We start from the raw sequence: 12782 nt of genomic DNA, 5'->3' as shown, positions 1-12782 counted from the left end.
ACTTGTCTCTCTTTGGAACTCCAACTCACGTCCCTTGCCCATGCTGGATTTGCATTCAGACTGTTTGATCCTGGACCTTGCACACCTGAATAAATCCTTAACAAGAATCTTCAAGTCCACAGTTTTCTTAACACAAGTGCCCCACTAATGTGAGACAAGGACTGTCCTATAGATAATCTTCAATATCAGAGAATGGTATGAATAATAACTGATGTATTTTGAATCTTAAGAAGCAATGATAGGGTAAACAAAATTCAAACATATGTTTTATTCATGCTAGAGATGAGATATCTCAGGGTTTCAAAAAGAAAGAATAGATTTTCACCTAAATGGGAAAAAGTTTATGTAATGAAAAGGTGCAAGTAATTTCTCTTAATGGTATTCCACAATACACATAAACTAGCTATATTCAATAACACTAACTGTATCATAATCTCAGTGAGATTAATTTTCAACTCACAAACAGCAGCCAAACTCAGTATCTGAAAGTGTAATCTCCTAATGCCTAAATGTGTTTTGTTTAACACTCTAGCATATTAACTACGTATAAGTCAACTAATACTATATAATCATATTTGCTGATAAAATCCTATGATTAAAAATGCAACCTGACTGAATGCAGGTTATAGACAATATTTGTCTTCTGCTTGCTGTGAGATGTGTCACATGAATTTCCAGGTCAATGGGTTATTCTTGCATATCAGGCTGATTATTGCCTATTGTTTCTGTGTGTTTCCTCCTTTCAGTGCAGTCCTGAAGCAGACCTTGTAAGTGATCTTCACATCACATACCTCTTGACGCTGAGGATGCTGCTTTAAATGGTCAACTTTTTTTTACCAAAAAGAAACTGACATACTGCTAAACAGTCTTCATTTTCATTTGTCCTCACTCTTTACATCCCTAGAGATTTTCCGGGGAAGGAAGCTCTTGTTTAGTGACTCCATTTCAGTTGAAAAGCGTTTTAATAAACTGTCTTCTACTGCTACACAACCTTTGAATTCCAGGCCAATACAAATATAGATGTACCAGACAGCAAAGGATCTTCTGTCAAAAACAGGGCCAGCCATAAAATAAATACCTGCAAATGCTTAATACCAATGAAATCTGAAGAGTCTGAAATTTGAAGAGTCTGCCTACATGTTAGCAGTAGGCAGACTCTTCAAATAGTTCTGCCAATTACTAAGCATTTTTACTGTGTCTTTAGATCTTTCAGAAGAAAAGGCTTTCCAACATTGGATTTACTTCTATCACTAAGTAATTTAATATCTTTTATTTTCTTACTCTCTTTTTTCATCTGCCATTTCTAATTAACCTATGGCTGTCAGCTACTCTGTATGTTTTGCTCTTCTCCTACCACCTAGAATCATTGAAGTATTGGGTATAAACCAAAGTCCAGACTGCTCTTTGATATTCCTATGCATTTTCCTTTTCCAGTTAATTTTTATTAAACTAAAGCACCTTACTTAAAATAAGATCTCATTAAAAGGGTATTAAAAATGCAATACTCCTACAGATTCAGTTCTCATTCCATGTATGATAGAATACAATACCAATAAATGTAAAGTCCTTACTTTCAGAAACATAAAGTTAGGTATATTTTCATATGGAAAGGTATGGTATTTCATTAGAACAAAGGTATTACTACAGGGAATGTGCACATTGCACATACACATTTTATGCCTGTAACGTACATCTCTCATAGGTTTGAACAACAACTCTAATACATTAATAGAACACTTGCTGATCCTATTTCCCCTTTTTCTCTTGGTTCTCCTTTTATGCAATGGATGAAACAATTATGCCCTCTCAGATCAAAGTAAAAGTGCCTTACTGTCACCACTGTTTATATTTTGTTGTGATCTGTGACTGAACACAGGTCTAGAGATCTTAAAAAATTGGTCACCTTTTCTCACAGGCTTAATGAATCCAAATTTTGTTGCATGAAGAACTTCAACAGGAAAAGCTGAAACATACAGTCCTCAGACAGATAAGGTGAAAAGGAAAATACTAAAGGAGATGAGGCATGATAATATGAAACCCTCTATGCAGAGAGGATAGCTGATCTCTCATTCCTAAGTGAGTACTTTATTGTCTGTATAATGGATATTCTTCTTCCCCTTTTCTTTTTTTTTTGAAAAAAAAAAGAAATCCACAAGTGTATTTTCATAAGGTCAACTCATGCACTGTGTTTCAGCAGTATTCTAAGCCTACCTACTGGATCTGGGCAGAGGACAGTGTGAGAGGATCAGCTGAACAGATGGAGCACGATTAATCTCACAACATTCATTTCACAACTGCTGTCTAGTACCATTATAATTCTTTTGTGTTCTCTGCCTGGCCTTCAGCTTATTTCAGATGTCCTAGAGTGTCCAGGATTTCTATATCAGACCAGAAAGTCTGATATGGGGTCTGTAAGCAACGTGAACCCTTCCAGTGTGTCAGGTGAAGACTGGGCAGGATTGAATCACAGAAGAATGCAAGCCAGAGGTCACCTCTCTATGTCCGGACTCCTAACTACAGCAGGGTCAGCTCGGCTGGAAGTTAGATAAAGGTGCTCAGGGTCTTGTCCAGATGAAGTTTTAACACCTCTGAGGAAGGGGATTTATCAGACTCCCTCAGCAATCTGTTCCCATGGTTAACCATGGAAGAGTGGTGAGTCTCACCCACCCCTTCTATGCAGCTGCATTTTGCCTCTCTGCAAACCATGACCATTGCCTTTTGCCCTTTTTCTGTGCACCTCAAGTCTGGATTCATGCTAGTGATTGGACAGCAGGAAATGGCCTCAACCAAGAGAGCTTCAGGTTTGATATTAAGAAAAAGTTTCTCCACTAAAAGAGTGGTTAAACCTTGGAACAAACTACCCAGGGAAGTGGGTTCAGAAGTGTTGAAAAAATAAGTAGATGTGGCGCTTTGTGATATGCTTTAGTTGGCATGGTGGTATTTGGTCCAAGGTTGGACTTGACCTTGGAGGTCTTTTTCAACTTTAATGATTCTATGATTTATTTTGTCTCTAGCCCTCCTAGTACCTGGTGCCCATTAGAAGCTCTCCTTAAGCCTTCTCTTCTTGCAGGTTAAACAAACACAACCTCTTCAGACTCTTACACTTCATTGCTTCCACTCCCTGGCGATCTGAGCAGCTCCCTGGATGGCTCGCAGCTCCATCCCACTGGAGAGGGTCTACAGCATTCCAGCTGCAGCCTCCGCCTCCCAGATGAGGGATGGTGCAGCCCAGTGTGCTCCTAGTGCTCATTGCCACAAGGCTACACTGCAGGTACATGCTCAAGCTGCCCATCAGGATTAAGGGTGTGTTCTGCACACCTGATGCACAAAGATAGGGGTGTGGCTCCTCCTTTGGGCAGTAGCTGCCATCAGGCTTCAAAACTGCTGTTGCATTTGAAGCGACTAGGATTTTAGATGTACTTAATTATCCAAATTCTATCTTAGATTATAATCTCAGTAAATTTCAGCCACTTTAAGCTAACTTTACAAATTCATCTAGCATTAACCACTGCCAAAAATTCAATTATTTTTGGTGCAGAAACTATCCTCATCTTTAGCAGTAACTATTACCTTCCAATTACCACCCCATTACTTATGTTAATGATTACTGTACCACTGAAACCAAAATATATTTGGGATTGCAAATTCATTGAAACTTTTAAAATTGAGAAGGTTATAACATCTTTAATATTTCCCCCTTTTTGACTTATTTTTAATTATTTCCTCCCATTAGAATAAAGAGACAATGAAGCTACTCAGAAGAGTGATTGCTCTCTGATGACAGACAAGTATCCCCCAAATGGTTATTTTCCAAATAAAAAATGGCTTCCCAAATACTAGCGGTTTTTTTTCAGAACAAAGCTCTGTAGAATTACATCCTTTTCTAGACTGAGAAGAAAAGTGACAGCATAGGATTCAGGTCCTCTGGACCAGGTTAAATTTTCCCTTAATGTGAAGCTGTCCTGTTTAACAAGTCGGCAATGCATGTCATCATAGAATCATAGAATGGTCTGGGTCGGAAGGGACTTTAATGAACGTGTAGTTTCAATCCCCTGAAATGGGAAGGGGCACCTTCCAATAGATCAGGTTTCTCAAAGCTCCATCCAAGCCCGGCCTTGAACACTTCCAGGGATGGGGCAGCTACAGTTTCTCTGGGCATGCTGTTCCAGTGCCCCTCCACCCTCACATTAACTATCTGATTAACTGCTAGAGGATGTTTTAATTCTGGCTTAAGTCAGTCTGTCTGACTGTGAACATCATTGTGAATTTCTTCACAAAGATTATCATATTTGGGGACAGGGTGTGCATATCTTGCTACTGTAAGCATCTTACTCTACATGGTGCTTAGACCATCAATGGTGTTTTTTTTCAGAAGAGGATACTTTTCCTTTGAGTCTAAGTATTAAACTGCTGCTTGATTTGCTTAACTAGGTCTCATTTAAACATATCTTGAATATTTCTTACTGTTTTCTGCTATTTGTTTTAATTCTTTTCAACATCATATACATTCAAATACTCAATGGTCTAATCAAAGACTAAAAGCATTTGCATTTAATGCATATTAAAAAGCATGTGCATTTAATGCATATTCTCTTAAAAAGGAGAATTGGTCAAAAAGTCTGTAGAATGTTTTAGCAGCCACCTGTCAACTCTCTAAATCTTATCCATCTAACCAAATTTTACTTTTACATAAACTAGCATGTATGTCTTTATACGATCAGATTCACTGCTACCTAAAATTTTTATACTTTAGGAAGTAAACACTCCTACTTTAATCCCCTTCGAACAAATACTCTAAACTCTTGATCATAGAAATTCTTAATCACCTCAAAAATACTTCAATGAATTTTCAGATTTATCCTTCTATTAATTGCTCCTATGTTGTATCTTCCTTTCTTATAGCCCAGCTGGACACCAATTAAAGTTGTGCAAATAATCATCTTGCAGACAAAGATCTTCAAGGAATACGTTCTGCCTTTTATCTTAGAGATAAGAAAGAATTTATTTGGACAAAAATGGGATTTTTAATGAAAGACTTCTGGGAAAAATAAAGAAGGAAAAGCTAAATGATTTTACAATGTCATTAAGTTTATGAAACTGGCTTCAGGGTTTTCCCTGTGAAAACAAGATCAAACTCTTCTTATAGTGATCATGCTTCCTTAGCACTGTTTTCTTCCTCCTATGCCTCTTATGAAAAACTACCATAACTTGAAAAGAAATATTAAAATGCTGATAAACCCTTACATGATTTGATTTTGGAAAGCAGTAGTTTTCTAAATGGCAATTATCAGTGCTAAAGCAATGTATCAGGTACTGACACTGATCTGTTTCCTCAAAATGTTGTTCCAGTCTGAAAAAAGAGATAGCACATATACTCACATTGTAACGGCTGTTCAGGTTAATGTTAGAGACATAGTCTCTAAGCAGAATTTTGACTGTAATTCTCTTTTCACACTGCATAAGCCATTTTGACTTTCACCATATTCCCATGCTTTCTGAGTGAAGCTGATTTCATGCTTAACAATGCAGAACAGCTTCATAATCCAACTATCTAAATAAATTCCTACAAGCTTTAGACACTTTAAACTGAACCCCTGACCTAAGCTACTGATGTTACTATTCCTTGGTGTAAAAAATTGAAATAGGACAAGGATCAGCAACCCATTCTACTGGAATCTGCTCTCACAAAACTTTCATGACTTTGGAAACTTCTTTTTTTAAAAAAGTTTAATTTTTTTTTCTTAAATTTTCTCCTGGAAAAGACATATTACAAGGAGAATTTAGGATCTTCTGTAGGTTGAAACCTCCTTACAAAATCATTTAAAGACAGATATCTTAAAAATCTGGTCCTACTTTTCAGCAGAGACAGTTGCAAACATGCTGCTCTTATTGACTTACTATCAATGACTGAACCAGAACTGCAAAAGCTGACTGCATTATTTTCATCTGCTGATAAGCTGTACACAGACGCTTATGTTTACTTAGGTAAAACATAATTTACTATTTGATACCAATGTTGCTCTTAAAGATTTCATAATTCACTATATAGTCTAAATGTTTCTTTTGTACATAATATATTTATCATCAATCAATATTGAAAAAGTTTGACAAGTTTTTTGCACTAAGTTGATTTATTATTGCTCTGGATATAAAATCAAAAGTTCTGCATTGCTCTTCTATTCTAAGATTGAATAAGGCTTTGAAGTGGTTAAGAACAGAAATCTTGGAAATCATAATTAACACCTTTGTGGATTACCAAAGAAACTTCTAGATATTTCAGTTTTGAAAGTTGATTAGCAAGCTGTAACAATGACTCCTGAATCGTATTAATGATTCTAAGGAGAGGAGCTATTCTAATGAAAATATTCACTATCTGTTTTGTACACATTGTTGCCTTGCATATAAGCAACTCTCTCCACAACTTTCTTAATTCCCTATGATTATTAAGCCTGTACATTCCCAGAACTATGCTTTGCTTAGATTCCTTCCTTGCTGTCTGTGGGCCAACATCCTTCGGAGTCCCATTTCTCCTAGAAATATTAACAAAGCCATCATTTCCCTTAAATAAAATCTTATTTCCTTTTATGCCTTGTTTTGTTCCTGTTTGTTTATTTGTAAAAAGTAATTAAAATAAAATGGGTGTTTTTGTCATCCAGGGAGCCACTGAAGTAAAAAAAAAAAAGAATGAAGAATGTAATTGGTCTTTTTTTCTTTAATTATGGTCCCTATTATTTTGAAATTATCATTTCCCTGGCAAGCACTTTTTGAAGTATTTGCATTTAGTGAGACTTCTGAAAGCAGTGTAATTATGGGTTGCAGTACAAAACTCAACATCTACAGCGTTTTGATTTAAAAAAACAATGTCCACACAACTCCTCCAAGAGGTATTGCATGCAGACGAACTGAGAGGCATGTAGAAGCTTTAAAGCCAGAGTAATCATGTTGGAATTTGCTCACATTTTATGTCTTTTTTGTATATCTGTGATTCATGAAGGAATGCATAATATGTGCCTATTATCTTCATAGGGGGTATTTCAATCAAGTAAAGATTTGTTTCACGTGTCTTGTGTGAATTACTTTTGTTGAAGACTGAGTATTTAAATCATTCTTAGTAACTTATTAAATTCTTTTCAAAGATCATTTGAATCACAATTTCCATGAGTTAAAAGGTATTTTTGTTATAATCTTGTGAGAGATGCTATATTATATTGTCATCTCTGGAACAATTCCAAGCTTATCTATACGACTTCTTCACAATTGCAACTAGTCTTATTTATAAGAGGACTAGAGTTTTAAGACATAATTGCAGCACATTGGCAATTGTGGAAGATATTAACTCTTTAGCAAAGGCTTGTGCATATAAAATGAGTATGCTACACACCTATTTATCACACTCCTTTTGATAAATATTTAGCAGTATTTTCTTAAGACAAGTCATGCAGATCTTTATGATTGACAGAATTTAAAAAAGGGAATCTGAAAGCATTTAAAGAGTGAAGTGAGATAAATTGTATAATTATACATTTTTAAGTGGAATAACAGGCTCCTTTATACATTTTTTTCCTTTTGTTTGAAAACAGTGAGGCTTGAAAAATATTATATGAATTGAAATGGTAATTCTTCAAACAGGAGTTGTCACAGAAGTTACACATTCTCAACAGCACTGAAAAGTTGCTCATCAATGGTCTGCTGGATCCCAATTTAGTAAACTACTTAAACATATCAAGTTAGGCTACAGTTAAATGAGCAGGAATTTATGCTTTGCTGCCTGAGGACCTTGTAAAAATGTGTGAAAAACTTGCTAGATTTTTCTCCAATGTCAAATAAAGGTTGAAAAATAGTAACAAAGCTAAGAAAAATTTTGTCATGGCTTACACATATTGTTGCCATTATTGCCTTAAAAATATGATTTAAAGAGTAAGGTCAGGTTATTTTTTCTGCCAAGATCTCTCAATTATGTTTGTCTAGATCTATTGATTTCACCAAGTAAACCGATGTATTTTACTGCTACCACAGATAGTAAAAGATAAATGTCTGAGTTTTGAACTTGAATTTTTTTAGGATGTCTGCTTAAATGTATTTTCTCAAAAATTGATTTGCAACTATCAATAGATATTTACACAAGGAAAAAGGGTAACCTTCGCAGAGACCTTTCTTGCATAACTCTGCAATAAAGAAGTGCTTAAAATATTTGAAGAAGTATTGCCTAACTGAGAAACTGAAAATATACTGCTGCTTTTTATTAAGTGGCAGATGGACTATTCAAATATGACCATAATAGTAATAAATAATAATGTGTTTAGTGCTTTATATTCTCAAATCTCTATACAAATATTCATTACAATGTTTCCAAAGCAATGGACAAGGAATAATCACTCAGACTTACCCACATTTAATCTGCCTGTGACTTCCCCATTTGAATTGCGAGCATTCACAGTCACATTGTGAGTAGACTGGAGAAGCAGTGATGAGTCCTGAAGTATGGAGAAAGAAAATAAAGTATGTTAGATAGTACAATTAGAATTGTGAACCATTTTCAAAATTTAGTCTAGTGTTGGTATCACCTCAGTCACTGAAAGGTCTTTGCAGCTACAAAACTATCCAAAGATCTCATCAAATAATGTGGGCAGATATTTCTGATTACTAATACTACATCAGATTTAAAGTAAGAAAAATAATTAAAGGGAATATGCCAGGTGAACCAAACCTGTGTTACTGGACCAATGAACATGGCTGCTAACATTTTATCTTTTGGAAAAAATGCTTTAGTACTAGATTCAGTACCTGTCAGTACATAACTCAAGCCATTTAATTGAGTGTGAGCACTCTAAATAGCATGAATTTGGGAATTCATACTATTGTATTAACGTGGTGAGAAACATGCTGTGCATTCTGCTTCCTCAAGGGTCCATGCAGTCTGTGGCCTAATTTTGGCACCTGGCATCAACTCTCCAGGCAAGGAAGCTCTAACAGTGAGTGATGGAGAGAGTGGCAGGCTGACTAGATCAGTGCTGAGTTTAACAGATGACAGTACAGGTGATTTTCAGAGTAATCACTGTGGCCACTGTCTTTACTTGACATTAAGTATCAGAAAATTATCTGGGTACACAAATCTTATCGCTCATTTGGATCAGCAAACTGTAAATACACTGGTAGACACTTCAAAAAAAGGGGAGGAAGTTTTCTGCAGTACAGGTGTTTTCATACTAAAGCACACTTTGTCTCTGGAGGACAAGCAGTCATGAAAGTGATAGGAAGTGCCTATGCAGATCTCAGTTGCCAAAGCACCAGGGAATACATGACATGAAGAGAGTATCAGCAATCTGCCTGCTTGTGACCTCAGTGTAGATACCCAGTCCTAAATAAATGAGTTTCTAACTACTGGAATATTATTAAGAGATCAGCCTCTTTCACAGATATGGCTTCTAGTTATTTTTCTGGACTCACCAGAGACCACATAGTAACTTGAAGGGCTAATCCCTGAAAATAACCCCAAGGCATATTTTCATCTCAACTTAATGCTTAGAGTATGAGACAACCTGAGAGTTTTAAACACTTTTTACATGATGAATTTTACTAAAAACACTTCTTTAGTATCAAAACCACAAACCTGATTAAAAAGTAATGAAATAGAAGCAACACACAATTTGGACTCATAAAAGTTACACAATTTTTAAAAGAAAACAAACAGTATCTTACAAGTAGGTAGAAACGCTCTTTCAAAATAAGTCATTAAGTGAGCAAAAGAAATGAATCACACTTTATAAATTATATTGGGAAAACATAAAAGCTCATAGAATTAACATGAATAATGAAAATAACAAAAAGTCTTAGGAAAAAAGTAAGCCACATGTTAGAATGAATGGTAGTAAGTTAGTATCAAGTGGAAAAGGAAGGCCAACAAAGATTGGAGATTGGGTAAATATAGCACATTTAAGTAAATCTGCTAAATGACCCACGGAGCTGGGCATCTTTATTACATTTATTTGATTGTCACTGCTTGATTTAAAAAATATTTTAGTAATTTGTGGTATCAAATGAAAGTGTGCATAAACTGTACTCTAGACCTGCTGCTGCACACATGTGGTTTTGACTAATTAAAATCTAGAAACATATTTAAAAATGCTCATCTTTTATCTTTCCATGAAGATGTTTCAGCAAAGGTGCAATGGTCTTGCCCACAGCTCTGTGTTGGACTCATAATAAAGGCATAAACTTGTAATAGGCTCCAGAGACAATGCACAGCAAGTAGATTTTCTGCTACATATTTTCTTAGCACTTTGGAGACCTCATTAGGTGAGAAAATCTGTTAGGAGACTGCAAGGAGAGAACTATTAAGGCAAGGGAGAAAGCTGCTTTGAAAGCTGAGAGGGGCTCAGTTCTCCAAGACAAACTTAGAAAAAGAAAGCTTAACAAATAAGTAACGTTATGTGAATAAACACATAAATGGCAACTCAGGAGACCAAGCTTCAGGCAATTAAGCCTTTAGAGAGTTCAAATATTTAAAAGAAGCAAGGGTACAAACAAAAAACCTCTGATGAATTATCAGTAGGCAGAGAGAAGCAGTAGCCTGAAGGATCTAATTAATGCACGCTACTAATGATCATGATGGATCATTGGACAGCTAAGCTTATATTAGATGCTGCCACACCTCTTTTTCCTATATTGTACTAAATGTACTAAGAGCTGAAAGGAATATTAAGAGAGCACAAATGGTACCTTAACACTGCATAACGATCTTTGGGACTAGAGGGAGTTCTTCAACATTAGCTGTGGTGGTCTTAGAAAGTTACATGTCTTACTGGATAAAAAACCTCAAGGGAAATTCACCGAAGCACATAAATAGTTTTGTCACTGTCTGTGAGGCAGAAAAGACTACAGCATAAGAAGGTAAATGGAAAAACAGATACAGTAATGGAATTTCACTGTCTTAATTAAGAGCTGCTCCTGAAACTAGAAATATTTCGAGAAAAGTAAAAGCTCAGTATAAGTAAAATATGTTGGCATTGCTTAAATTTTAGTAGTCAAGCATGTTAACAACCTCATTCTGATAAATTTATTTACATTTTCTCTTGACATAGCAATATATATACACACTAACTTTTTTCCTAGCTTCAGAAAACTCACATGGCTGCCGATTTCTTCTCAATTACATGTTTGAAGACATGAAAGAGCCATATTTGGCTTTCATTGTCACTGAATAGTACATTATTCAATGAAATGACCCAGTGGTTGATGGTAATATTTACAAAACATAAAAATTTATTTCATGAGATGTTGGGCTACGGACAATAGTTCTGGAAACTATTTTATTAGCCAGAAGCAGACATCTCCCTACAAAAAATTCACTGGAATAAGTTTCAGAGTCCCCCTGGATAATTAAAATCCCAATCAGATGCTCTCTTCCTTTTTCTAAACCTACAACTTCCACACCTTTCCCTTTCTCTGTGGCATTTTAAAGTTAATAATTTTGATAAATATTTGACCAATCTTGGTATTCTTAGTTTACCTTGCTAGTAATAACAACAACAAACTTTTATGTCTAGGTGAACTAGATAAAATACTAAGTCTTTCCATTTAGACTTGTAAATTTTATATACATATATATATAAACATGTCAGACATCTCATGGCTTTGTCCTTGAAGTGAAAAAAGCTATATATTTTAGAGAAATCGTAACTTTTCCATTGGGATCCACTAATTTTAGAGATATTGAAACTATTCTGTAGTGGATGAATAAACAGAACAAGCAGCTTCCTAGGGAAGTCTGTATTAAAAAATAATCTCAGTAAAAATAATGAAAACCTTTTCATACACTCCTCAAGTTTTAGCATTACTTACATACAATAACAATTATAATTCCTGTTTGAACTGCTTATCACATGCCTAAGAGATAAAGGTTAATTCTGGCAAAGCATCGTAACACTGATCTTGCAAAGCGTGCAGAAATATGTGTATATACAGATATACATGAACATACATATATATATATGTTTGTTTTTTTTTCTTACAGGACAGAAATCATGGAAAGTTCAATTATTCAGAAGTGCATTCATTTTATTTAGCATTTTTGCAAGATTACCCACTTACCACTCTCGAATGGATTTCTTTGGCATAAAGAGGGAATAAGAATTCAGATTCCCCTTCCAGTCGAAGGCCTTCTTTTGTAACACGCAGGTGTCCCATTCCAGTCTGAGGAGAAGATGTGAGAATTATGCACAATTTACTATTGTTGCTGTATCTATTTTGTGTTCTTTTCATGAATTAAACATTTTCAGAACTGCCTGCCTGAAGTCTACTGATAAATATACAAATAGTAATGCATTTAAAATTTTGAGAATACCTTATTTTTTCCCAGGAGTAATTTTCTGTGAGAAATTGCAGGTTTCATGAAGTTATTAAACTTGGTTTGTTGTTCTTTGGGTTTTTTTATGGTGGGAGGAGGGTGTGGAGTGGAAATACAGTTTTAGAGTCATTAAATTTTTAAAAAGTGCATTTGTATTGGCTGTGCTGAAACAGCTTTTGTACTTGCCTTCTAAAAATGTAATGAACAATAAACTTTTACAAATGAGTACTCACATAAAAAAACTTATATTAACATCTCAGGGTTCATTCTGTCAATAATATAAGCCTACAGAACAGACAAAGAGGAATTTTTATTTGCTTTCATTTTCATCAATAACTTCTTTTTAATTAAGTTTTAATTCATTAGCTTAGTTTTTTTCTCCTTCAATTGTAGGTCAAGGCTCTATATCTCATTACCATATACCTTTTTCTGTATC

At 35.1% G+C, this 12782-nt stretch overlaps 1 protein-coding gene across 5 annotated transcripts in view; it reads right to left on the bottom strand.

The window, feature by feature from the left end:
- SGCG (sarcoglycan gamma) overlaps nt 1–12782 on the bottom strand; it is a 106013-nt gene that overhangs the window by 29545 nt on the left and 63686 nt on the right. For all 5 annotated transcript variants that reach the window (XM_058800121.1, XM_058800120.1, XM_058800122.1 and 2 more), the window contains 2 exons: nt 12091–12192; nt 8387–8474 (listed from right to left, as the gene is read on the bottom strand). In XM_058800121.1, the coding sequence (XP_058656104.1) occupies nt 8387–8474; nt 12091–12192 (190 nt within the window). The remainder of the gene's footprint in view (nt 1–8386; nt 8475–12090; nt 12193–12782) is intronic.

Source organism: Ammospiza caudacuta, chromosome 2 (genome assembly GCF_027887145.1).
Source record: "Ammospiza caudacuta isolate bAmmCau1 chromosome 2, bAmmCau1.pri, whole genome shotgun sequence".
In the NCBI taxonomy this organism is placed as follows: Eukaryota; Metazoa; Chordata; class Aves; order Passeriformes; family Passerellidae; genus Ammospiza; species Ammospiza caudacuta.
The sequence above is the reverse complement of the archived record's forward strand: the minus strand, read 5'-3'. Positions and strand labels throughout refer to the sequence as shown.